At 39.2% G+C, this 27,065-nt stretch overlaps 1 protein-coding gene across 1 annotated transcript in view; it reads right to left on the reverse strand.

Moving 5' to 3' along the window:
• Nucleotides 1-221: 221 nt before the first annotated feature.
• The window catches only part of LOC137284880 (uncharacterized), a 38,010-nt gene continuing 11,166 nt past the window's right edge, over nt 222-27,065 (reverse strand). The window contains exons 2-4 of the mRNA XM_067816949.1: nt 4,077-4,170; nt 2,457-3,485; nt 222-1,962 (exon numbers count right to left, since the gene is read on the reverse strand). Coding sequence (XP_067673050.1) covers nt 1,769-1,962; nt 2,457-3,485; nt 4,077-4,170 — 1,317 coding nt within the window. The 3' untranslated portion in view covers nt 222-1,768. The remainder of the gene's footprint in view (nt 1,963-2,456; nt 3,486-4,076; nt 4,171-27,065) is intronic.

Genomic DNA, 27,065 nt, shown 5'->3' on the forward strand with positions numbered 1-27,065 from the left:
AGTAAGGGCCAAAGTGGTGTGTTGAGCAATAGGAACATTGGTCCTGCTCCCATTGCCCTCAACCACCAGGATCCCCTCCTCCACCGACACAGGGCCGCAACCCACGGCAAACGGGTTGGTGGACCAAATATCCCCCCGGGTCCACTACGGGGGTGTCGGCGAGCTCTTGGCGTTACCCAGCACCCACCACGAGGAGGTGGCTCGCCACGGGTGCCTTGGTGCTCAGATATTACACAGCAAGTGACAAGGTACTGGTGTCCGGGTATTGCATAGCGTCTGACAAGATATTGATGTTCAAGTATTGCATTTTAATATTGCACTTTGATTACACAATGCCATTTAGAAAGTGGTCAAATGTAAGTCGCGGTGGCTGAGCGGGCTAGGCAGCTGACTTTTGTGTGCTGGCAGTTAGGTGCCTCACTCTGAGGGTGTAGGTTCGAATCCCAGATGGGACTCAACTTAGAAAAGTACTAGAATTTGTAGTTTACTAAGAACGTGTAATCCCAAATATAACATATGTTATATTGCACAACTTGTGACTAGACATTGATCCCCGTGTATTGACTGGATATTGGTGTTCAGGTTTCATACAACGTGTAACCAGATACTAGTATGGGTGTTCAGGTACTGCGAAACGTGTGCCAGGGTATTGGCGTCCAGATATTGCATAACGTGTCACAATATACTGGTGTTCAAATATTTTTAAAAACAACTGATGGCAAGACATGCTTAAAGCTGCACAACAGGTGAGGAGGTACTTGTGTTAGCTCAGCTTTGTGCTCAGGTACTACACAATACGAACAGTACGACAACGAACTGGTTTTCAGATTTTACACAACACGTGACTATGGACTCGTGCTCGGGTACAACACAGTTTGTGGGGGTATTCGTGTTTAGGTATTACACAACACGTGACTATGGACTCGTGCTCGGGTACAACACAGTTTGTGGGGGTATTCGTGTTTAGGTATTACACAACACGTGACTATGGACTCGTGCTCGGGTACAACACAGTTTGTGGGGGTATTCGTGTTTAGGTATTACACAACACGTGACGAAGTATTCCTGTTGATTTATTACAAGACCTACGAGGGCAAGTGACTCGGGACTCGATGTTACATGGGATAAGCAACTAGTGACACAGTATTGGGTGCTCATATTATATACCATGGGGATGAGTGAGTTACAATGTAGAATAAACAACATGCGTCAGTGTAGTATAAACAACATGTGACACGAAATAGGAATGTCTTGTATTAGGCTGTTTGTGACGAGGTACCAAGAGTGGGTTGTTGCGTCACTGTTGGTAAGATATTTTTGTTCAGGTAAACTACAAGAAGTGACAAGGTATTGGCGTTCAGGTAGACCAGGAATACGTGCTCAGCTATTACACGTATGACATGGTATAGGTGCTCCATTTTGCACTATTTTGAGAATGTACTAGTGCTCAGGTGTTACACAACTTGTGACAAGATACTGTAGCACAAGTGTGAAACATATGTGATGGTGTTAGTGTTTTGTTTTGCATGGCGTTTGCGAACATATGGGCCTTCAACTGAAAGTGTTTCAGTGATTTGATTAGTGGGCAATAAAAGAAAAATTGACAAGACATTTAGTCCTCGAGTATTAACCAAAAGTGACAATACGTGGCTTGCTGGTAATTCACTACGCCTATTCAATATTTGCCAAAGACAAAAGCATTTCAGTCATATCAAACTGGTTCGTGAAAGTGTTCCGTGATGTTGTCTCTGAGAAGTGAGAAATAGTTTCACCCGTCAATTGGTAAATTGCATGTGGCTGAAGGTGGATGATCACAAAACTGCTTGTCGTTATCCCACTCGGTGCCTGCCCCACAAGACCTTTCAAAAGGGCCGTTCTGCGTGCATTCAACATACTTGTCGCAGCCGGAACACGAATGAAAGTTCCCTCTTCGGTCCCCACAATTTGTCGACACACAGGAATCTGTAAAAGTGCATTTTACAATTTTCTTACCGCATACTGAAGATTTCGTCAATCGTAGAAACATTCAATAACATACCACAAAGCACAATGGTGTGGAAGTTGATGGGACCTACAGCATGTTACACAAATTTGAGTAGTCCGAAGTTTGACGCAACAACAACATATTAACTAAATAATGTATGTTCAAAACACAAAAGGTAGACACAACAGTGACAGCCTGAATTTGGTCTCAATATGAAAACTCAATTACTGGGTGAGGCGTAGTTTTGATTTTAAGCAAGAGCTCGTTCGCTCGTACACCAGGGTTCTATTCCTTACATGGGTGCAATGTGAGATATCCATTTCTGGTGTTCAAACCCGTGATATTGCTGGAATACGTTCTAAAACTAAACTCACTCACTCACTCACTAAACTGTATGTTTACTTGTTGTAGGAAAGGGTAGGTGCTGACAAACCCTGACAAAAAGGATGAGATTCCAGATTAGAGAGCTTACCTGAAGATGCCCCGGGAGACATCGTAGTAATCTGCATAGTTGTAGTAGGTTGCGTAGTTGTAGAAGAGGCTGTAGATGTGGCACTGGTTGTAGTAGTAGTTGCTGCTGCTGTAGTTGGCACGGTTGTAGGTGCTGCAGTAGTTGTAACGCGATTAGTATCCGATGTCATAGTACTTGTAGCTTCAGTTGTGGTTGTCACACTGGTTGCTGCAGCTCTCGTAGTTGCAGTAGTGACAGTAGTCAGAGAAGTAGTAGTAGACGTCACAGTAGTAGGATCTGCAGTGGTTGCTGTTACTTGATTAGTAGTGGAGGCTGCAGTAGATGGTGTCATTGAACTAGAAGTTTCAGCTGTAGACACAGACGCTCCAGTAGTGGATGCAGAGGCAGTAGTTGCCACAGTAGTAGGGCGTGCTGTATCAGGTGTCATAACACTAGTTGCTTCAGGTTCACTTGTCGTAGCTGCTGGTACAGTAGTAGGATCTGCAGTGGTTGTTGTTACATGATTAGTAGTGGAGGCTGCTGTAGATGGTGTCATTGAACTAGAAGTTTCAGCTGTAGAAGCAGACGTTCCAGTAGTGTTTGCAGAGACAGTAGTTGCCACAGTAGTAGGGCGTGCTGTATCAGGTGTCATAACACTAGTTGCTTCAGGTGCACTTGTCATAGCTGTTGGTACAGCAGTAGGATCTGGAGTGGTTGTTACGTGTCTAGTAGTGGAGGCTGCAGTAGATGGTGTCATTGAACTAGAAGCTTCAGCTATAGACACAGACGCTCCAGTAGTGTTTGCAGAGGCAGTAGTTGCCACAGTAGTAGGGCGTGCAGTATCAGGTGTCATAACACTAGTTGCTTCAGGTGCGCTTGTCATAGATGTTGGTATTATACTAGGTGTAGTAATAGTACGTACTGCAGTAACAGGCGGTGAGGTTGCTGGGGTTGCATCAATAGTCGCTGTTGTAATTGTGTCTGCACCACTAAGATGTGATGCATACTGACTACTGACAGTCAGTGGTGATTCCGTTACCTCTTGTGTACCTTCAGAAAACAATGAAAGAAAGTGCTTTTTATCTTTTTATTTTTTTATTTTCTATTTGTTTATCTTTTAAAACGGCTGACGAATGTAGCACGAGAACGATATAGCTTTAGGCAGTAGAGCATTTTAAGCAAAGTTTAATGGTTTGGTTCACAATAGTCAAGGGCATTTCCCAGAGAGGACTAGGTCTCTCCCCTTTCTTTGCTGATCTGTTGTTTAACGCCACACCATATAACGGCGGTTCTTGTGCCTCGGATGTATGCACAAAACCAAATGCATGTCCAGTAGGGGCGTCTCTTTGCCTTGTGTTCATACCGATAACACAATGAATGAACTCCTGCTATTGCTACAACCGAAGCACACGCACTGCTGCATTCACTAACATGGAAAATATTATGAATGTGTTCTGCTGAAATAAACTATTGGTGCCTCCAAAATTCAAAATTCTAAGTATTTTCGAGGGTCTTTTACCTCTACATTATACACATGGAATACAAAAAGCAAGACACATAGTTAAGAGAACTTGTAGAGGGATCAAACAAACCTCATGTAGTATTCAAAACAGACTTGACCTGTAACGTCATATCACTTACCTCCATGCAGACACAGGTGCCCCAAGGCCCTGTTTACTGGCACACAGGTCTCATCTTGTGAACAAGGTCGATGGCTGCAGACGTGGTCCATATTCTACACCAAAAAATCCCAACAGATTATTTTGATAAATATTTCAGAACACTGTTCGGACATTACAACATAAAAACTGGCTATAGATCACCAACAACTGAAGGTAGATGACGATACTAGAGGCCATGGCGACTTACATTACTTCTGCTGCCTGCAAGGTCCCTAGTGGGTTTACACCATCCCCTCAGCTGCTGGCGACTGTATGCAAGATTAGCCACAAATTAAAATGACAGAAATACTACGACTAAAAAGAAGGAAAATTAAATTGCAAAATGTTTTGGGAGTTACGTACCCTCTGAGGAGGACAATAATTTTACGGTACTTCAAGCTCCCTCGAGGATACAGTCACTAACAATCTCAGTTACTAATTTAACTTCCAATCATAAGTTCTTGATTTGAAATAATTATCCCTTGTGATGGAATATTCGACACAGTCAAGCAAGACATGCTTGACTGTGATTATGTCATTACAAGGGATGCAGAACGGAGGATCCTCACCTCTCAATAAATATTCATGAGTATATTTGGTATGGCCAATACGACATCGCCGTAAAATAACCTCTTCAAATCTGAACTGACATCCCAAGTAGGTGTAACCAATAAACGGTTTTATTTCATGTAATTTATTTATACCTACTTGGGCGTCCCACTTCTGTACCACATCACGGATGTAAGTTCCAATGCTAGATTTGTAATCAGAGTATGGAATAAGAAGTGGTGTCACAGATTTGTTTAGTGCTGCCTTGGCAGCAAGATCGGCCATTGCGTTACCAGAAATGCCTACGTGGCTGGGTAACCAACAGAAGATGATGTCGCATTGGCCAGTAGCAAGATCATTATATAATTCAATAATTTCAATTAACAGTGGATGTTTACAAGAAATATTTTTAATAGCCTGAAAGCAAGAAAGGGAGTCTGAATAGATTATATACTGTTTATGTTTAGAGTGCCTTTGAGTGTATTTAACAGTCGTTAGTATGGCGTTAGCTTCAGCTGTGAAAATAGAACTGTTGTCTGGCAATCGGCACAAGCTACTGCACCACCGTCCTTGGAACCATCTGTAAATAAGGGTTTATACTTGCTATAATTAATTTTTATTGATTATATTCTTGTATATGTCGTAAGTCATTTATTTCTGCTTTTTTCAATGTAGTCAATGTTAGGTCAACCTGTGGCCTAACCAACTGCCAAGGAGGAGAAGAAAGAAGACAAAAAGGCGCTATATTATGCAGCTCAATGCCAGCGGCATTAATGAAAGACTTAATTCTCAGCCCCAGAGCAGGGACAAGAGAAGATTTCTTGGCGTACAAATCTTCATAAAGAGGATTAACAACACAATGGATTAATTAGACTCGTTAGAATAGAGTTTCGTAATATACTGTAAAGCTAGTTTTATACGGCGTTGAGTAAGAGAAGGCTCATCTGCCTCAACATAGAGACAGTCAACAGGAGAGGGTCTAAAGGACCCAAGACAAAGTCTTAGGCCTTGGTGGTGGAGAGAATGAAGTAGTTGTAGGTTGCTTTAGCAGGCTCCACTATATACGATGGAGCCATAATCAAGCTCCGAGCAGACAAGTGATCTGTATAGGTGTAGGAGAGTAGCTTGATCCCCTCCCTACTTTGAATTAGAAACGACTTTCATTAAATCGAATGCCTTCAGTCATTTAGTTTTTAGGTATTCGATATGCGGTAAAAATGTTAAGTGGGAGTCAAAAATTAAACCCAGAAACTTGGCCTCCTTGACAACTTTGATGGGAGTGCCATTTAAACATAGTTCTGGTTCCTTATGAGGCTTACATTTACTACAAAAGTGTATACAATTAGTTTTTGACTTAGCAAATATAAATTCATTTTCAAGACACCATTTATTTATCTTATTTAGACACAACTGCAGTTGTCGTTCAATAGTATGCATTTTTCCACCACGACTAGAAATATTAAAATCATCCACAAATAATGCTCCATCAATTGAATCGTTTAAAACCTTGGATAAACTGTTGATCGTGATGCTGAATAAAGTAACAGACAAAATACTGCCTTGTGGGACACCCTGATCCCGATTGTAAGGATCAGGCAGGGTTGAACCCACTCGGACTTGAAACTGCCTGTCCTTTACAAACTCTGATATAAAAAGAGGTAACCGACCCCTTCCAAAATCATGTAAATCCTTTAGATCACCATGCTTCCAGGTCGTACCATAAGCTTTCTCAACAGCAAAGAAGATTGACACAGCATGTTGCTTATTTACAATAGCATTTTTAAGAAAGGATTACCAAATGATCAATGGTATTGCGGTTTTTCCTTTTTCCATTGTATATTAGTAAGAAGGTTATTGGGTTCAAGATACCAAGTTAATCTGTCGTTTACCATTCGTTCAATGGTTCTACAGGCGCAACATGTTAGGGATACTGGTCTGTAATTTGATGGATCACTATGATCCCGGCCAGGCGTTGGAATAGGGACAACAATAGCATTACGCCATGAAGTTGGGAAAGTCCCTGAAGTCCATATTGTGTCAAAAGTATTGAGAAGCGTTTCCAAACATGAGCTGTGAATATAAAGTAATAGTGAATATTATCAGCCCTTGTTGCAGTGAGCTTGCTCAAGGGCGGTATGTAGCGCATGTATTGAAAACAATTCATTATAGTCCTCACCGTTTTAATTTATTGATTTAATGTTCATACTTTTCTTCTCCTGTTGTTTCTGATGTTCCTGAAACATAACTGGATGGGGATGAATGTTGAGCGAGAGCTTCGTCAAAGTGTGTTGGTTTTATTGGTTAATATATTGCCATCATCCTTACGGTGGTGAACAGTAGATTTAGAACCTTTGCCCTTAATCCTTTGGACCATGTTCCACACCTTTGAAATTGGTGTGCGTGAATTTATTTTAGTAACATATTTCCTCCAAGATTGATGCTTATTCTGTTTAAATGGACGTCGAGCCTTGGCAGTTAAAATTTTAAATTTGTTAAAATTATGGACAGTAGGATGTCGGCGAAAATATTTTTCAGCTTTTCTCCTGCTCCTTCTGGCGTGTTTACATTCATTATCAAACCATGGCTTACGAATATGTGGAACTGCAGAGGATTTGGGTATAGTTTTGTCAGCAATGCCATTGAGTATATTTGAAAACAACAGTATGGGATCTTCGCTGTTCGCAAATACATCATCTTTAAAACGATTAGTACACAGTGTCTCATATAATGACCAATCAGCCCAGGTAAAGTTCCTTCTTGATAAAGGTGGATCGTCACCAGGGCTGATTGTTTTGAGAATGGTGGGGAAGTGATCACTCCCACATAGGTCATCGGGGACCTCCCATTCAAATTCATTACATAAATTAGAATCAGCAAATGATATATCCAGGGAAGAATATGTTCCCGTAGCTCGATTTAAATAAGTGGCTGGAAATACATAAGTTATTATCGGATATGAAATCCTTGATGATTTTACCCTCAGTATTTATGTTGACACTTCCACTAAGTGGGTTGTGTCCGTTTAAATCGCCCATGATTTAACATGGCTTCGCTAGTTGATCATATAGATCATGATGATCTGATTTTTGAATATTTGGAGAGGGCGGTATGTACATGCTGCACAATGTCAGCGCCATGTGCACAGTAATACGAACAGCTACATTTTGCAGTTGTGTATTTAGGGCGACAGGGCTGTGGATGACGTTGTGATGTACTAAACTAGAAGCACCCCCAGTTGCACGATCCCCCTGAGGAGAAAAAGAATGGTATGCATCATATTGAATCAAAATAAAATTGTCTGTATCTTAAAGATATGTCTCTTGGATATAGGTTGACAATCGTGTACGAGTAACTGTAACTCGTTTAAGTTATTTTACTCCCTCTGCAGTTCCATTGAATTATATTGGAGTCATGAGGCTCAATTGGCGAACGTGACGGGGGAAAGCACCTCCGATCGTCCTGTGAGTACGGTTTCAACTCCATGTCTAGAGGTTAACAAGTATTTTGTAGAGGAACAACATGTGTTTCTTTCCCGGTTCAACCAATCGGCTGGTCATCCTAAGCCCTATACATGTAAATGTTGCTACATAAATTTGAGAAATTATTTAAATATTTGTCTTTGCTCCATGATGATTCATTTGTATTTCGATTGTACAGTTCCAATTTCGTAATTTGCCTAGAGTCTTATGTCCAGAATGCAGTGGCTCATGGGGCACTTAGGTGGACTAACTACCTTTGTATTATTCTGCTTGAGTATATCATCTGGGTATCCTGGATGCTTGCAGGCTGGAAACCCGCCTGCTTATAGCATTGTCCCTGTGATGCTCCGTGGCGGATGGGGAGCTCGAATGATGAAACAGTATAAACTTACCATGGCTTACGAAAGCCCCCTCAAGAAAACCAAACGTCCTCTTGATGTTACTGACCCTGATGATGTTGAACAAGGACTGTCCATATCCACTGACTACTGGCCACGTTTTATTGTAACTGAGACCACCGACAAAACTCAATTAAAACTGAACCCTTTTGCTGTATCAAAGGCATACAGGGCATTGCAGGTGATGTTAGAAATCTTAGACGTTTACGAACAGGCTCTTTGCTTGTTGAGTGCAGTAGGAGGCAACAGACAATTAACCTTCTTTCAACAAAATCATTTGTCGGCATTCCAGTGTCAATCTCTGTGCACCGTACTCTGAACAGTAGCAAGGGTATTGTGAAAGTGAGTGAGTGAGTGAGTTAATATTTAGCGTCACATCGGCAATATTGCAGCCATATCGTGACGAGAACATACGTGACAAAAAGAATATATATGCATATTATGAAGAACCTATCGACGAAGGACAGTAAAACCACTAGATTATCACAGTTATTATTAAAACTAGTGTGGAAACTTAAAAAATAATAGTATCATTATTGGGACAGTACAATATAAAAACAGGCCGTAGATCGCCAACAACAGAGGGTAGATCACCATACTAGGGGCCATGGGGACTTACAGTACCTCTGCTACCTGCATGGTCCCTAGCTGGGTTTACACCATCCCTCAGCTGCTGGCGACTGTATGCAAGATTAGCCAAAAATTACGATGACACATATATTACAGCTAAAATATGTGGAAGATTAAATCTGATTCCAAATGTTTTGGGACTTACGTATCCTCTCAGGAGGACAATAATTTTACGGTACTTCAACCCCCTTCGAGGATACAGCCATTAACAATGTTATCTGCTGATTCAACTTCCAATCATAAAATGGTTATCTATTTACAAGTTCTGAAACAGATCTAATTCTTTTAAAAACGCAATGATTAAATGACAACTAACATTACTAAAAAGATCCTTCATACTTCGTGATGTAAAATAGTTATCCCTTGTGATGGAATATTCAACACAGTCAAGCAAAACATGCTTGACTGTGATTCTTTCATCACAAGGGATACAAAACGGAGGATCCTCACCTTTTAACAAGTACTCATGTGTATACCGCGTATGGCCAATGCGACGTCGTCGCATAATGACCTCCTCAAATCTGGACTGACAACCCAAGTAGGTGTAACCAATATACGGTTTTATCTCATGTAATTTATTGATACTTACTTGAGTGTCCCACTTCTTCTGCATTAGATCACGGATATAAGATCTAATTGTAGGTTTATAATCTGAATATGGAATAAGAAGTGGAGTCACAGATTTGTTGAGTGCTGCCTTGGCAGCAAGATCAGCCAGTGTATTCCCTGAAATGCCTACGTGGCTGGGTAACCAACAAAAGACGATGTCGTATTGGCCAGTAGCAAGATCATTATACAATTCAATAATTTCTATTAAAAGTGGATGTTTACAAGAAATATTTTTAATAGCCTGAAGGCAAGAAAGAGAGTCGGAATAGATAATATATTGTTTACGTTTAGGGTGTCTTTGAATATATCTGAGAACTGTTAATATGGCGTTTGCTTCTGCAGTAAAAATAGAGCTGTTATCTGGAATTCTAGAAGATATTGTTCTGGATCCAATGACAGTGGCACAAGCCACTTCGCCACCGTCCTTGGATCCATCTGTAAATAAGGGTTTGTAATTGCTATATTTAGTTTTTAATTGATTATATTCTTGTTTATATTGTAATTCATTAGTTTCTGATTTTTAGAAGAAGTTAATGTGAGGTCGACTTGTGGCCTAACCAATTGCCAAGGAGGAGAAGAAAGGAGACGGGAGGGAGCTATATTTTCCAGCTCAATGCCGGCCGAAGAAAGAAAGGGTTTAATTCTGTGCCCAAGAGGTGGAACAAGAGAAGACTTTTTGTCATACAAATCTTCATAAAGTGGGTTGAACACACAGTTGTATGCAGGATTAGAATCATTAGAGTATAATTTAGTAATGTATTGTAAGGATAATTTTATACGACGTTGTGCAAGAGATGGTTCGTCGGCTTCAACGTAAAGACTGTCAATAGGTGAAGTTCGGAAAGACCCAAGACAAAGTCTTAAACCTTGATGGTGTACAGAATCAAGAAGTTTAAGGTTGCTTTTGCAAGCTCCACCGTATACGATGGAACCGTAATCAAGTTTCGAACGGATCAATGATCGATAAAGTTGTAGGAGGGTAGCTTGGTCCCCTCCCCACTTACAATTAGAAATGACTTTCAAAAGGTCAAGTGCCTTCAGGCATTTAGCTTTAAGGGATTTGATATGGGGAAGAAACGTTAAATGCGAGTCAAAAATCAATCCCAAGAACTTGGCCTCTTTTACAACTTTAATAGCAGTGCCATTTAGAAATAGTTCAGGGTCTTTATGTGGTTTATATCGTCTACAGAAATGTATACAATTAGTTTTTAATTTAGAAAATCTGAAACCGTTCTCAAGACACCATTCATTAATTTTGTTTAAACATAGCTGCAGTTGCCTCTCAATAGTATGCATATTTTTACCACGACAAGAGATATTAAAATCATCCACAAAAAGTGATCCGTCAATCGAATCATTTAAAACTTTGGATAAACTGTTGATTTTAACGCTAAATAAAGTGACAGATAAAATACTCCCTTGTGGAACACCTTGATCCTGATTATAATGATCAGACAGGGTAGAACCCACCCGGACTTGAAATTGCCTGTTATTTAAAAAGTTGGATATAAATAGAGGCAATCGGCCTCGCAATCCAAAGGCATGTAAATCTTTTAAAATGCCGTATTTCCATGTAGTGTCATACGCTTTTTCTAAATGAAAAAAGATAGACACTGCATGTTGTTTATTAATTATAGCATTTTTGACAAAAGACTCCAAACGCACCAAGTGATCAATGGTACTTCTGTTTTTACGAAAGCCACACTGAATATCTGTTATGAGGTTATTGGTTTCTAAGTACCAAACTAGTCTATTGTTTATCATGCGTTCCATGGTTTTGCAAACGCAGCTTGTGAAAGAAATTGGGCGATAATTTGAAGGATCGGTATGGTCACGTCCAGGTTTAGGTATTTGGACTACTATAGCATCTCGCCACGATGACGGAAATTTCCCTGACGTCCAAATATCATCAAAAATATTTAGAAGAGTTTCTAAACAAGATTCTGGTAAGTGCTTCAGAAGTTGATAATGTATGTTATCAGCTCCTGTAGCAGTATTGTGGGCCTGGTCAAGAGCAGTATGGAGTTCATGAATTGAAAATACCTCGTTATAATCTTCCCCGTTATCTGAAGTGAAATTTATAGATTTCTCTTCTTGCTGTTGTTGATACCTTTGGAACTCAGGTACATAATTTATGGAAGAAGAATGTTGTGCCAGTGTTTCACCAAGTTTATTAGCAATATCAGATGTATTAGTTAATAACTGGTCTCCATCTTTGAGATGGTGAATGCTAGATCTAGAGCCCTTACCTTTGATTTTCTGGATCATATTCCATACTTTAGAAATCGGCGTGCGTGAATTTATTTTAGATACATAGTTTTGCCAGGACTGACGTTTATTTTGTTTAAAAGTACGCCGTGCTTTAGCGTTTAAGATTTTACATTTGTTCAAGTTATGGACCATAGGATGACGACGGAAATAATGTTCAGCTTTTTTCCGTGCCTTGCGAGCCTGTTTGCATTCAACATTAAACCATGGTTTTCGTATGTGTGGAATTACTGAGGACTTTGGGATACACTGATCAGCTATGTCGTTCAGATTATTAGAAAAACATTTAATAGCATCAGGAACATCAATGAAAAGTTCAGGTTTACGTTTGTCAATGCGGAGAGTTTCATATAAACTCCAGTTGGCCTTTTCAAAATTCCATCTAGATGATGGAGGGACATCAGATGGGTTCAGGGGTTTTAAGATTGTTGGGAAATGGTCACTTCCACAAAGGTCGTCGTGGACTGACCATTCAAACTCACTCAATAGACCAGAATCAGCAAGTGACAAATCAATAGCTGAATAGGTTCCTGTGCCAGGGTGTAAATATGTATTTGAACAATCATTATATATGCATAAATCGTTGTTTGTAATAAACTCCTCCAGTACTTTCCCTTTAGTATTAACAGTTGTACCACCCCAGAGTGGGTTGTGGCCATTAAAATCACCCATAATAATACAGGGTTTCGGGAGTTGATTATAAAGGGTTTGAATATCAGCCTGCTGAAGAGCTGAAGATGGTGGAATATATAGCGAGCAGAGAGTAAAAGTAACATGCAAAGTAAGTCGTACTGCAACAGCTTGAAGATTAGTTTTAAGGATAACAGGGCTTTGGAGTACATTATGTCTCACAAGGATGGATGATCCTCCCGTGGCCCTATCACCCGGAGGAGAAAAAGAATGATATGCATTGAAGTGACGCAGGCTGAAATTATCTGTCTGCTTTAAATATGTTTCTTGAAGACAGAATGCTGATGGACTAATGTCCTGGACCAATAGCAGTAAGTCGTTAAAGTTGGTCTTCAGTCCTCGGCAATTCCACTGTATAATATTGTTTGGAGAATCTATCGTTTTGGAGGTATGACTGGGGATCTACCCCGTACCTTTTTAGAGGGCGATACGCTTTGCGCCCGTGGCTGGATGGTTTCAGCCACATCCATTCTTTCAAGAGATCCAAACCTATTAAATAGTTGGATCGAATTATCTGACCCCTTTGAAATCCTATCACTTTGTCCTTTCGAAGATTCAGTTCTTGATTTGCTTTGTTTCACATTTCTTTGAGATATTTGTGTTTTTTGGGCTTGATGATTGACCTTGAGAAAGAGTCTGTATGTCAGAGCGTGAATCAGATGTTTGAGTTGACTGTTCATTTGAATATATTTGAGGCGCTTCAGAGTTCAACCACGTCAAGTCTGTCTGGCAGTCAACAGATAATGTTGTGACTTTGGTTGTTATTTCAGGGGTTGTCTGGAGGACAGACGCATACGTTTCCGTGCCTTCCTCAGACTGAACAAGTTTCTTTGCTTCAGAAAAACTGATGTTTCTGGAAAATTTAATTCTATTTATTTTCATGTGGTGTTTCCAGACAGGACAGTCTTTAGAGTATGATGGGTGACTCCCTGAACAGTTGGTACATTTTTTTGCATCATTGTCACAGTCTTCCGTTGTATGAGTTTGTTCACCGCAATGAGCACATGTGACAGATCTTGTGCATGTATTGACGCCATGGCCAAATCTTTGACATTTGAAACACCTTAATGGGTTTGGAATAAAGGTGTCAACTTTGATATTGCTGTAACCTGCTTTGATTGATGTCGGAGCAGTCGGCGTTGAAAATGAAAAAAGGTACGTGTTGGTTGGTTGTGTTTGTGAGTTCTTTCGTGTTGAGAACCGTTTAACAAACATAACGTCTTGATCTCTCATCTCAAACACTATGTCAGCTTCCGTCATATCAGCAAACAACTGATCCCTGTCTCGTACAATTCCTTTACTGGTATTGAGCGTTCTATGTGCTGTAACTAAAACAGGAACGCCGACAAATGAAACTGTTGACATGAGGTTGGTAGATTGCTGTTTCCTGTTGCATTCTATCAACAAAGAACCTGATCGTAATCTTCGGACGTTTTTAACTTCACCAGCTATGCCTTGAATACCCTTAGATATGGCAAAAGGGTTAAGTTTGAGAGGCGTTTTGTCAACTGTCTCAAGCACTAAAAATCGTGGCCAATGTTCTACAGATTTTAATGGTCTTTGCTCATCTTCATTATCCAGTGGACGTTTTGTTTTTTTGGAAGGGGTTTGGTATTCCATGTTTGTTGGTTATATGGTTCATCATCCGAGCTCCCCACCCACCACGGAGTATCACAAGGACAATGCTAAATACAAGTGGGTCTCCAACTTGCAGCACCAAGGATACCCGGATGATATACTCCAGCAGAAACATTAAAAGATTAACAATTCTACCAGATTGGCCCATGAGCCACCGCCTTCTGGGCATAAGACTGTAGGCAAAGTTCAAAACATCATATTGAAAGGTCGTTGACATTTGATATAAACAAATGTGCCAAGTCCAAAAGTAAACTTTCTCAAATTACATTTGTGTAATGACTTACAAGTCCATACACAGGGCTTGGCGTGACCAGCCGATTGATAGAATCGGGCCGATTCTACCACCCGTCTAGGTGAAGTAAGGGCCGAAGTGGTGTGTTGGGCAACAGGAACACGATTCAGGCTCCTATTGCCCTCAACCACCAGACTACCGTCCTCCACCGACACGGGACGCAACCCACGGCAAACAGGTTGCCCAATTCGGTCGCTCCTTGCGACCAGCAATGGGGTGCTATGGACGTAGTTGACCCGGGTCCACACGAGGATTGGAACGGCCCTTGGCGTTACCCAGCACCCACCACGAGGAGGTGGCCGTTCACGGGTGCCGGTATTGTGAAAGACCGTGATAGACCTTTTGCTGATATGTTGGAAATTGACATCGCTGCAGAGATGAAACACCAAGGTGTGGTATTTGTGAAACGTTTTACTACCCGAAATAAAATAAAAAAAAACAACCAGATCCAAGAAACCAACACCTATTTATTCCTATTTTCCACTCCAACGGCTCCAAAATCAATAAAGGCTGGTTGCTGTCACATCAAAGTGGAAACGTATTTTCTAAATCCCCTGGGATGTTTCAAGTGCCAAAAGTATGGGCATGGCGTAAATACTTGCCCATTGTCTGTTGTGTGTGCTGACTGTGGTGAGAAGGCACACACAAGAGAAGATTGTGACTGTACTTATAAGAAATGTACTAGCTGTTCAGGAGACCATTCTTCTTCAAAACAGTGTCCAATATGGAAGCAGCAGATGGAGATAAACACCCTACAATTCACTCAGAATGTTTTTCTGAAGCAAAACAGCTTCTCCAGAGATCTGAATTAACAGAAACGTATGCCTCAAAAGCTATGACATCATATGTGGCGACGAATGAAGCAACCAGATAAACTTTAGGCTTTTAGACAGATTTGACTTGAGCGAACACTGATTCCCCACAGACTTTTGCACCTGCAATATCTACACAAACAGCTGAGCCACTTCCTGGCATGTCTCAAAGTCCAGTAGAGTCAGATCGTGATCATAATGCATCATCTCCTTCTACCCCAAGGTCTCAGTTGTTGTGTAACGTACAACCAATTACTAAAGGCAAACGTAAACCTAAGGCTGATTTTTCCCCAAAACAATGTGGCAGAGGCCCAAAAGGACCTGAAAAGAAGATTAAACTTTACAACAAATATGAATCACTTGAGGACATGGACGTGTCCGAAAATGTCCATTCTAGGGCGCACAGCATGTCGCCCACCAAAAAGGTGCGGGGTAGGTCCCCAATAAATCCCCCTAAAGACAGTTTACTCCCACAACATCGTACAGTGGAAGTGCACAAGACTAAGGCATAATTATAATGAGTTACAGTTATTGGTCCAGGATTGTAAGGTGTCAGCAGTCCGTCTGCAGGAGACTTATTTAAAGCAGACAGATCTTTTTGAGCTACGTCATTTCAATGCTTATAGGGCCACTGGAGGATCTTCAACCCTAGGCAAACAGAATGTTATCCATAGCCCATCAACACTCACTACTAATCTTCAAGCAGTTGCGGTCCAATTCTCTTTACATGTTACGCTTACATTATGTTTTTTTGTATATCTCACCGTATACAGCTCTTCAGAAGACTGACCTTCAAACCCTATACAATCAACCTCCTAAAACGTGTATTATTATGGAAGATTTTAATGGCCATAACCCACTCTGGGGTTGTACAACTACGAATACTAATGGTAAACTATTAGAACACTTCGTTCAGATACCGATTTATGCTTATATAATGACGGTTCTAACACATATTTACACCCTGGTACAGGGACCTATTCTGTTCTTGACTTGTTACTCACCAATTGAGAACTACGAAATGAATTCGAATGGTCAGTCCACTTCTGTGGAAGTGACCATTTTCCTACTATACTAAAATCTGTAACTCCGTCTCAATTTCCTCCATCATCAAGGCGGAATGTCAAAAAGGCTAACTGGACTTTATATGAAACACTGTGTGCTGAAAAAATTAAACTTGAACGTTTTATTGACGTTCCTGATGCTATTAAATGCTTATCTGATGAATTGAACTCCCTAGCAGATGAGCGTATACCAAATTCCTCTGCAATTCCACATATTCGAAAACCACGGTTGAACGATGAATGCAAACAAGCTAGGAAGGCAAGGAAAAAACAGAACATTATTTTCGTCGCCATCTTATGGTGCATGATTTAAATAAATTTAGAATTGTAAATGTTAAACAGCGTACCTTTAAACAGAACAAACGCCAATCTTGGAAAAAGTATGTATCCAAAATAAATTCTCGGACACCTATGTCCAAGGTATGGAACATGGTCCAGAAAATTATAGGTAAAGGTACTAAATCTAGTGTCAATCATCTTAAACATGGAGATCAGTTACTTACTGATAAATCAGATATTGCGAATAAACTGGGTGAAACCCTTGCTAAACACTCTTCCTCTTTGAATTATGTACCAAAAGTTCAGCAATATCAAAAACAACATGAAAAGAAAACCATTAATTTCAATTCAGATAATGGGGAAAATTATAATGAAACATTTTCTATTCATGAACTCCATACTGCTCTTGATCAAACTCATGACACTGCCACAGGAGCTGATAACATGCATTATCAGCTCTTGAAGCACTTACCAGAATCCTGTCTTATAACTCTGTTGACTATTTTTGATGATATTTTGATATCCGGTCACTTTGCTCCCTCATGGCGTGACGCCATAGTAGAACCGATACCTAAAACCTGGACGTGAACATACGGATCCGTCCAATTATCGACCTATTTAACTAACTAGCTGTGTGGGCAAGACCATGGAACGCATGATCAATATTCGACTTGTTTGGTATTTATAAACTAATATCCTCACAACAGATATACAGTGTGGTTTCCGTAGAAATAGAAGTACTGTTGATCACCTAGTGCGACAGGAATTATTTGTTAAAAAACCCACTAATTAATAAACAACATGCTGTGTCTACTTTTTTTATCTCGAAAAAGCATATGACACAACATGGAAATTTGGCATTTTGAGAGATTTACATGATTTCGGTTTGCGAGGTCGTTTGCCTCAATCTATAGCCAAATTTTTAAACAATAGACAGTTTGAAGTCCGCGTGGGTTCTACCCTGTCTGATCATTACAATCAGGATCAGGGTGTTCCATAAGGCAGTATTTTGTCTGCCACACTTTTTAGTATAAAGATTAATAGTTATTCAAAAGTTTTAAACGATTCAATTGATGGATCTTGGGCCTAAGCTTTGACTCCCACTTAACATTTCTGCCTCATGTTAAGTCCCTTTAACCTAAATGCCTGGAGGCTCTTGACTTGTTGAGAGTTGTTTCCAACTCAAAGTGGGGAGGGGTTCAGGTGACCCTCTTATACATATATCGATCACTGGAGCCATTCCAAACTTGCTTATGGCTCCATCGTATATGGTGGAGCCTGCAAACGCTACCTTAAACTTCTTGATTCTGTCCACCACCAAGGTCTAAGACTTTGTCTTGGATCCGACAAAACTTCACCTATTGACAGTCTCTACGTTGAGGCCGATGAACCATCTCTCACACAACGTCGTATTAAACTATCCTTACAATACATTACTAAATTATACTATATTGAATCTACCCTGCATATAACTGTGTGTTCAATACACTTTATGAGGATTTGTACGACAAGAACTCTTCTCTTATTCCACCTTTAGGGCAAAGAATTAAACCATTTCTGTCTTCGGCCTGCATTGAGCTGGAAAACATAGCTCTCTCGCGTCTTCTATCTTCTGCTCCTTGGCAGTTGGGTAGGCCACAAGTTGACCTAATATTAACTTCATTTAAAAAGTCAGAAACTAATGATTTACAATACAAACAAGAATGTGATCAATTAAAATCTAAATATAGCAATTACAAACCATTATTTACAGACGGGTCCAAGCACGGTGGTGCAGTGGCTTGTGCCACTGTCATTGCATCCAGAGCAATATCTTCTAGACTACCAGAAAACAGTTATTTTTACAGCTGAAGCTAACGCCATACTAACCGCTCTTAGATATATTCAAACACACCCTAAACATAAACAATATATAATCTATCCAGACTCTCTTTTTTGCCTTCCGGCTATTTCTTGCAAACATCCACTTTTAATAGAAATTATTGAATTGTATAATAATCTTGCTATTGGCCAATACGACATCGTCTTCTGTTGGTTACCCAACCATGTAGGAGCGAGTGAGTGAGTGAGTGAGTGAGTGAGTGAGTGAGTGAGTGAGTGAGTTAATATTTAACGTCACATCGGCAATATTGTAGCCATATCGTGACGAGAACGATTAATTATACAAGTACAAATGAATTAATAGCACATACATTCTAAAACCCTGTCAACGAAGGACAGTAAAACTAACTAGAATATCACAAAGTAGAATGTAAAACTAGTGAACAGACCTAAAACAATGCATCTATAGAGGACAGTACAATATAAAAATGCGCTATAGGTTGCCAACAACTGAAGGTAGATCACCATACTAAGGACCATGGGGACTTACAGTACATTTGCTTCCTGCATGGACCCTAGTTGGATTTACATCATCCCCTCAGCTGTTAGCAATTTAGACAAATCTAGCCATAAAGTAAAACCACGCTTATTCTATGATTAAAAAGATGGAAAACTTAAATTTACTTCAAATGTTTTTGGACTTATGTACCCTCTCAGGAGGACAATTATTTATTTTATGGTACTTCAACCCCCTTTGAGGGTACAGCCACTAACGATTTGAGTCACTAATTTAATCTTCCAATTTAAAATATTTATCTATTTACATTTCAATAAACAAATCTAATTCCTTTAAAAATGCGATAATTAAATGAGGGCTAATATTGCTAAAAAGATCCTTCATAGTTTGTGAATTAAAATACTGATCCCTTGTGATGGAATACTCAACACAGTCAAGCAAGATATGCTTGACTGTGATTCTTTCATCACAAGGGATCCAGAACGGAGGATCCTCACCTTTCAAAAGGTATTCATGAGTATATCTCGTATGGCCAATACGACATCGCCTCATAATGACCTCCTCAAATCTGGACTGACAACCCAAGTGGGTATAACCAACATAAGGTTTTATTGCATGTAATTTATTTACACCCACTTGGGTGTCCCACCTCTTTTGCATCAGATCTCGGATATACGATCTAATTGTAGCTTTATAATCAGAGTATGGGATAAGAAGTGGAGTCACGGATTTTTTGAGTGCTGCCTTCGCAGCAAGATCGGCCATTGTATTGCCAGAAATGCCCACTTGGCTGGGTAACCAACAAAAGACGATGTCCTATTGGCGAGTTGCAAGATTATTAAATAATTCAGTTATTTCTATTAAAAGTGTATGTTTACATGACAGGTTTTTAATTACCTGGAGGCAAGAAAGAGATTCGGAATAGATAATATACTGTCTAGGATGTCTTTCAATATATTTAAGAGCCGATAATATAGCGTTTGCTTCAGCTGTGAAACACAGCAAAAATAAGCTGGTTTCCGGAACACTGAAACCGAGAAGAAACGTCATGGAAACCAACATTTCCAGTTGGTTTCCAGGGAGTTTCCTATAGTTTCATTGTGGTTTCCATGCAACTGAAACTGCACCATTTCAGGATGGTTTCCAGTTCGTTTCATTACCCACTCCTCCAAGCGGGATCCAGTTGGTTTCCATGTACGAGTTTATTGTAGGTTTCAACCTGGTTTCCATGTATGAGTTTATTGTAGGTTTCAACCTGGTTTCCATGTATGAGTTTATTTCAGGTTTCAACCTGGTTTCCATGTATGAGTTTACTGTAGGTTTCAACCTGGTTTCCATGTATGAGTTTACTGTAGGTTTCAACCTGGTTTCCATGTAGGAGTTTATTGCAGGTTTCAACCTGGTTTCCGTGTTGTAGTTTCCAACCTAGTTTAATACCTAGTTTCCATGAACTGAAACTTGCTCGTGTCGGCCCTTTACCCGGTCCTCCGGAAAAGATGTTGTTTCATATCTCACATGTAGCAAATCAGGTATTTTATACAACTGCATAATGGTAAAAGGCTTCAGGATGACAAACAACAGAATAAAACACAAATTCATTAAAAGTTTATTTATATTCAACAATATGTTTGTAAACAAATAATATTCGGAATATTCCTAGTTTGAAAAATGTTAGCTCTTTCCCCAAGAAAGGAAGAACTGTGTGCTTCTTCTCCTCCGGACAGTCAATCGTTTCACAGCCTTCCTGCTTTCCAGCTTCTGAAATTTAGAAAACAAACTATCAGTACAAACAAGCATTCGTCTACGATATCCATGGCTAGAGAAAAGAAAACTGTCAAACATTGCTTGAGGTGAAATACACTGGATCCCCATGTCCGATAAGCGAAGAGATCAAAAAGTATAAACTGAGCATTTGACATCAAAAGTTTCAATCGCAGAACATCTTATTGATATATGATAGAGTGCAGAGACATGAAGAAAGTCGCCTTTGAAAGCCATAATTTATTTTCTGAATGTTACTTACAATGCACATTATGAGTACAGAACTACGATTTATCCGTTATTGTGAAAAGACATGTTTTCTTTACCAATAATGTGGAGTCATTCAGGCAGACAAGCTATGAATATGGGGTCACAAGCATACGCTGCGGCATAATGTGCTGCATAATATTTAAAACTTTTTAAGCTGTATTTTTCAAAGGATAAATTGCACATTTTAAACAGTGTTCATTTTGAAATTCCTTGAATGTACATAGAAAGAATCCAAATTAACTTGATATTTTAAAGGTTTCCTTAAATTTTTTAATCTCTGCAAGATGTCAAATGACTAGAATACGTTTACTTACTCTGAACTTTTTGCCGTTCTTTGCATGCAAGCCTTGGGCCTCTGTTTTCCCCACACCTTCATAAGTGATCCATCTTGTTCATCCAAACCCATCAAAAAGCTTCTGAAAGGAGACATGTGCATGATGCATAACTATAAGTGAAACATGTTTCCAGTTGGAGGTTACAAGAATAGTGACATGCGCCATGCGTTTTTACTGATTCCTAGGATTTACATTATCATGATCATTTGGTTATGTTGTATGTGCATTATGTACTGGACGGTTCAGGTTATACATACCTTTTGTATGTCAAAATGAGTTGGTCCAGACTGCCGTCTTCAGTTTTTCCAACACTGCCCTCCTTTATGCTGGAAACGTAGAAATGCATCGATTAAAAAAAAGTCAGGAACTTGTCATATTGCACTCTTGAAAACAATAAAGTGTCGAATAAAAAGAATAAATATCAATTTGCAAAGTGTAGAATATGCTAGATGAAAAGAATCCAGGTCAGCAAATTCATATACTATTTTGGGTTGGCAATCCATCATTGTATACCCATATGTTCTTTATATACTCTTCATAACCTTTTCTGTGGGACTAACACAATCCACATTTCTTCATTCAGAGTTCGTTAAATCTTGATATGATAAGCATAACACTACTTACATCAGATGGCAAATCTAAATCAAATCATAAATCAATAATATAAAACTCTTCAATATTAGTTTGAAAACATTGTGAAATTTCAATATTGAAATTTCCCTCAAACAATGCACCAAATCTGGTCAGAGAATGCCTAACCTAAAAATGCAAAATGACACACTATTCCCGACTACATTGTTTTCAAACGTGCAAATATCAAAAGCAATATGAAAAGGATTTCTTAAATAAATATTCGTATTTATAAATACGTTTGAAGTTATTTTGAGTCGTAACAAGCACATTAGCAATAATATACCAGAGATATTTGTGATTTATTTTTTTCTTGCAAAGATAATTCATTAACACATTGAACCATTTTAATCGTGTGTGAGCTGATCCAAATCACAGTAATATTGAGTTCTTGAATTAACCGAGTGCTGAGTGAAGGAAGCCATACATCTCTCTTGCTAAGAATTCGACACGCATTTGTTTACCGAGGTCCATCAAGTCTAAAATTTCATATGTATTGTAGTAGTTACTTATTTACGTTAAACATTACGAATAACATGTGCTATTTCTTATTTCAAGAAAATAACACTGTACCTGACCAGATCGTGGAATGTTCCTTTTCTCCCGCGGCGATCGACGACTGCTGCTGTTCTCAATTTTTCACGTATCCGAATCTCAAAAGCTTCCATTGTAAATGTCATTGCCAGTCTCTTGAATCAGATAACACGGGCAAACGTAGGAATACTGCACTGTGTTGACTTTCTTGTCGTCGTTACTGGACATACCGGGTGAGAACTGCTTTCAAAATAGTCGTCTCAAAACAACTTGGGATCAAGTGACAAAATGGTGGCAACTGTGCGTAGGGGCATTGTGGGTAATAAGAAATACCTGATCCTTTTTCGATTGGCAGGCACGAAATCCTTCTCTGACCCAATTTGGATGTGATTTTAAGACAAAGACTGAAAACGACCACTTCAGTACATAGAACTGTTGCTTTCATAAAATGTCACGAGTTCGCGTGCCCATGGATTACCGGTTCATAACTTCCGGGTTTGTCTGTCAAGACCTGACTCAGGTAAGTTCTATTGTTTTTACAGCTAGCTAATTTTGATAATAGGAGCCTGTTAAGTGGGGACTGCCCCAGTGAAGCCGACACACGAACCCCGACACACTAATGACCTGACACTGATTAGTTGTCAAGTATTTGAACTCAGTGTCAAAGTATGCCAACTATAAATGCTTTTAACGCTAAACTTTACCGCACTGCCTCAGTTTATTGTATAATTCACGTATATTCTGCATAAATATCATCATGTAAGTACCGAACTGACAATTGTTTTAATGACTTATACTAATCTTCCTGAATGCTTATACTCTTTCACATTCCCAGGAGTTGGCAGTCTATAGCCGGTTTTTTTATATATATTGCATCATTTACCTTTTAATTATTAATATATATCTGAAATATTGCTAAAATGGCTTTAATTTTATTTATTTTTATACAATATATTTACTGAAAGGAATACAAGCCCGTACACAACTCAATGATCCAATAAGTTATAATTAATATATAATAAAAGTTTGAGCAATGTTTCTATGCAGAGTCAACTCACCTTTTATTCTTGTATATAGATATCACTGTTTTATTATTTCTTTTCAGATAAAGAAAGCGTCTGATCCTCAATTTGACAAAGCAGACAACCGAAACCTGGACTTGCCCCATTCATCCCAATCTAGAGAAACGGAACTAAGTGTGCCTAGCACCATTTGCATGTTTAGTGCGGTTATTGTGAAGTTTGTGTGCATGGTAGTTGGAATATGATGCTTCATTACATTACGAATAAACAAGAATGTGAAGGAAAAAAGTGTATAGTTTGTTCTTGTATCATCAGTTTGAAGCCACATTTAATATTGTTATATCCACAGAATGATGCGTCAACAATTTACTTTTGTTGTCTTGTTCATCTAAGCAAAGAGCCGAATCTACTATTCCTTCCCCAGGCACATTCAGAGTGGATACTGAATGGACACCAACTGGATGTCAGGATGGTAAACAATTACACATTTTATATTACTTAGTTCAAAACAGCGCAATGGAAACCAACATGAAACTACATTTTCTACTTTTATGTTGGTTTCCATTTAGTGAGATCTGAGAGTTGCAAATTCCAGGTATGGAAACCAACAAGAAACCCCCGAACTTAGTTTCATTTTGGTTTCCATTTACAGAAATACCAAAATCACATTTCCAAAATGGAATCTAGTTGGAAACTCAGTTAGTGAGTTTCAGAGAATGGAAATCAACTGGATTCCGCAATTACCCACATTACGGATGGTTTCCAGGTTTCTGGAAACCAAGTCATTTTTGCAGTGAAAATAGAACTATTATCCGGTAATCTGAAAGATATTGGTCTGGATCCAATGACAGTGGCACAAGCCACTGCGCCACCATCCTTGGACCCATCTGTAAATATAGATGTGTATGCATTATAGTTACTTTTTTAATTGATTATATTCTTGTTTATATTGTAATTCATTAGTTTCTGATTTTTTAAACCTCGCCAGTGTTAGGTCAACTTCGGGTCTAACAAACTGCTAAGGTGGAGTCGAAAGTAGACGGGATGGAGATATATTGGCTAGCTCAATGCCGCAAGCAGACAGAAAAGAGGCGGAACAAGAAAAGACTTTTTATTGTATAAATCCACATAAAGAGGATTAAAAACACAGTTAAATGCAGGGTTAACCTCATTAGAATACAGTTCTGTCGTTGAGTAAGAGATGGCTCATCGGCCTCGACGTAAAGACTGTCAATAGGAGAAGTTCTAAATAACCCAAAACATAGTCTTCGACCTTGAGGGTGGATAGAATCAAGTATTTTGAGGTTGCTTTTACCAGCCCCACCATACACGATGGAGCCGTAATCAAGTTTCGAACGGATGAGAGATCTGTATAAATTTAATATGGTAGTTTGGTCTCCTCCCCACTTTGAATTGGAAACAACTTTTAACAGATGAAGTGCCTTCAGGCATTTAGTTTTAAGGGACTTAATGTGGGGTAGAAAAGTTAGATGTGAGTCGAAAATAAGACCCAAGAACCTGGCCTCCTTTACTACATTGATGGGGGTGCCATCTAAAAAATAGTTCTGGATCTTTATGCGGTTTATACTTTCTGCAGAAATGCAAGCAATTTGTTTTTGTTATAGAAAATTTAAAACCGTTTTCAAGTGACCATTTTTCAATTTTATTGAGACAAATTTGTAATTGCCTCTCTATTGTATGCATATTTCTACCTCTACAAGAAACATTAAAATCATCCACAAATAGTGATCCATCTACTGAATCACTTAAAACCTTAAAAAGACTATTGATTGTAATACTAAATAAAATCACAGACAAAATACTGCCTTGTGGAACACCATGATCTTGATGAAAGTAGTCTGAGACAGTTGTTCCCACACGTACTTGAAACTGTCTGTCATTTAAAAAATTAGATATGAACTGAGGCAAGCGACCTCTCAACCCAAAAGAATGTAAATCCTTCAAAATACCATGCTTCCAAGTAGTATCATATGTTTTTTCAAGATCAAAAAAGATTGATACTGCATGTTGTTTTTTAATTAAAGAAGTTTTAACAAATAATTCCAAACGAACCAAGTGGTCAATTGTGCTTCGGTTTTTACGAAAACCACATTGTATATCAGTAATCAGATTGTTGGTTTCCAAAAACCAGACTAAGCGATTATTTACCATTCGCGCTATGGTTTTGCAAACGCAGCTAGTGAAGGAAATAGGTCGGTAATTTGATGGATCTGTATGATCCCTCCCAGGCTTTGGAATAGGAACAACTGTGGCTTTTCGCCAAGTAGAGGGAAAATGTTGTCCAATGTTGTCCAAATATGGTCAAAAATGCCAAGTAACATTTCGAGACATGTTTCAGGCAAGTGGCTTAAGAGCTGGTAATGGATATCATCAGGTCCTGTTGCAGTGTCGTGAGCCTGTGATAGCGCAGTATGAAGTTCATGTAATGAAAATACCTCATTATAATCTTCACCATTACCAGATTTAAAATTCACTGGTTTCTTCTCTTGTTGTGTTTGATAAGTGTGAAATTTTGGATGATACTTTGAGGAGGACGAATGTTTAGCCAAAGTTTCACCCAACTTGTTTGCAATATCAGATTTTTCAGTTAGTATGTTATTATTATTTTTGAGATGCTGAATACTACTGGATTTGGATGCCTTGTCTTTAATCTTTTGGACCATATTCCATACCCTTGACATAGGAGTACGGGAATTTATTTTGGAATCGTACTTTTTCGAAGTATGACGTTTAATCTGTTTAAACGTTCGTCGAGCTTTGGCGTAACTGATTTTTACATTATTTAAGTTATGAACAGTGGGATGAAGACAAAAATATTTCTCTGCTTTCTTCCTCTTTTTCCTAGCCTGTTTGCATTCATCATTAAACCATGGTTTACGGATGTGCGGATTTACAGAGGACTTAGGAATAGTTTCATCAGCTATATGTTTCAGTTTGTCCGAGAACATTTTAACTGGATCAGGTACAAGAGAAGTAAATCAACGACATCATCTTCAACCAGCTGAACCCTATCAACTCCCAAGCCCCATACGGAAGAGCTACCATCAAGATCCACAAGAACCCGCCCAAAGCCCGGATCCTAGTCTGCTCCAGAGGTTCAGTTTTCTACAACACCGCCCAGTTCCTCTCACGTCTCCTCGCTCCATTTGGCAAAGATGGCAAGTCCTACATCAGCGACTCTTCATCCTTTGTCAACCAGCTGAAAGAATCCAACCTCACAGGCACCATGGTCAGCTACGACGTCGTGGACCTCTTTACCAACATCCCACTAGAAGAAGCCCTGGACATCCTTCACAGCAAGTTAGCCAAAAGGATAGATGACTTGGACACCCACCTCACCATAGACAGCA

This window comes from Haliotis asinina, chromosome 1, assembly GCF_037392515.1.
Source record: "Haliotis asinina isolate JCU_RB_2024 chromosome 1, JCU_Hal_asi_v2, whole genome shotgun sequence".
In the NCBI taxonomy this organism is placed as follows: Eukaryota; Metazoa; Mollusca; class Gastropoda; order Lepetellida; family Haliotidae; genus Haliotis; species Haliotis asinina.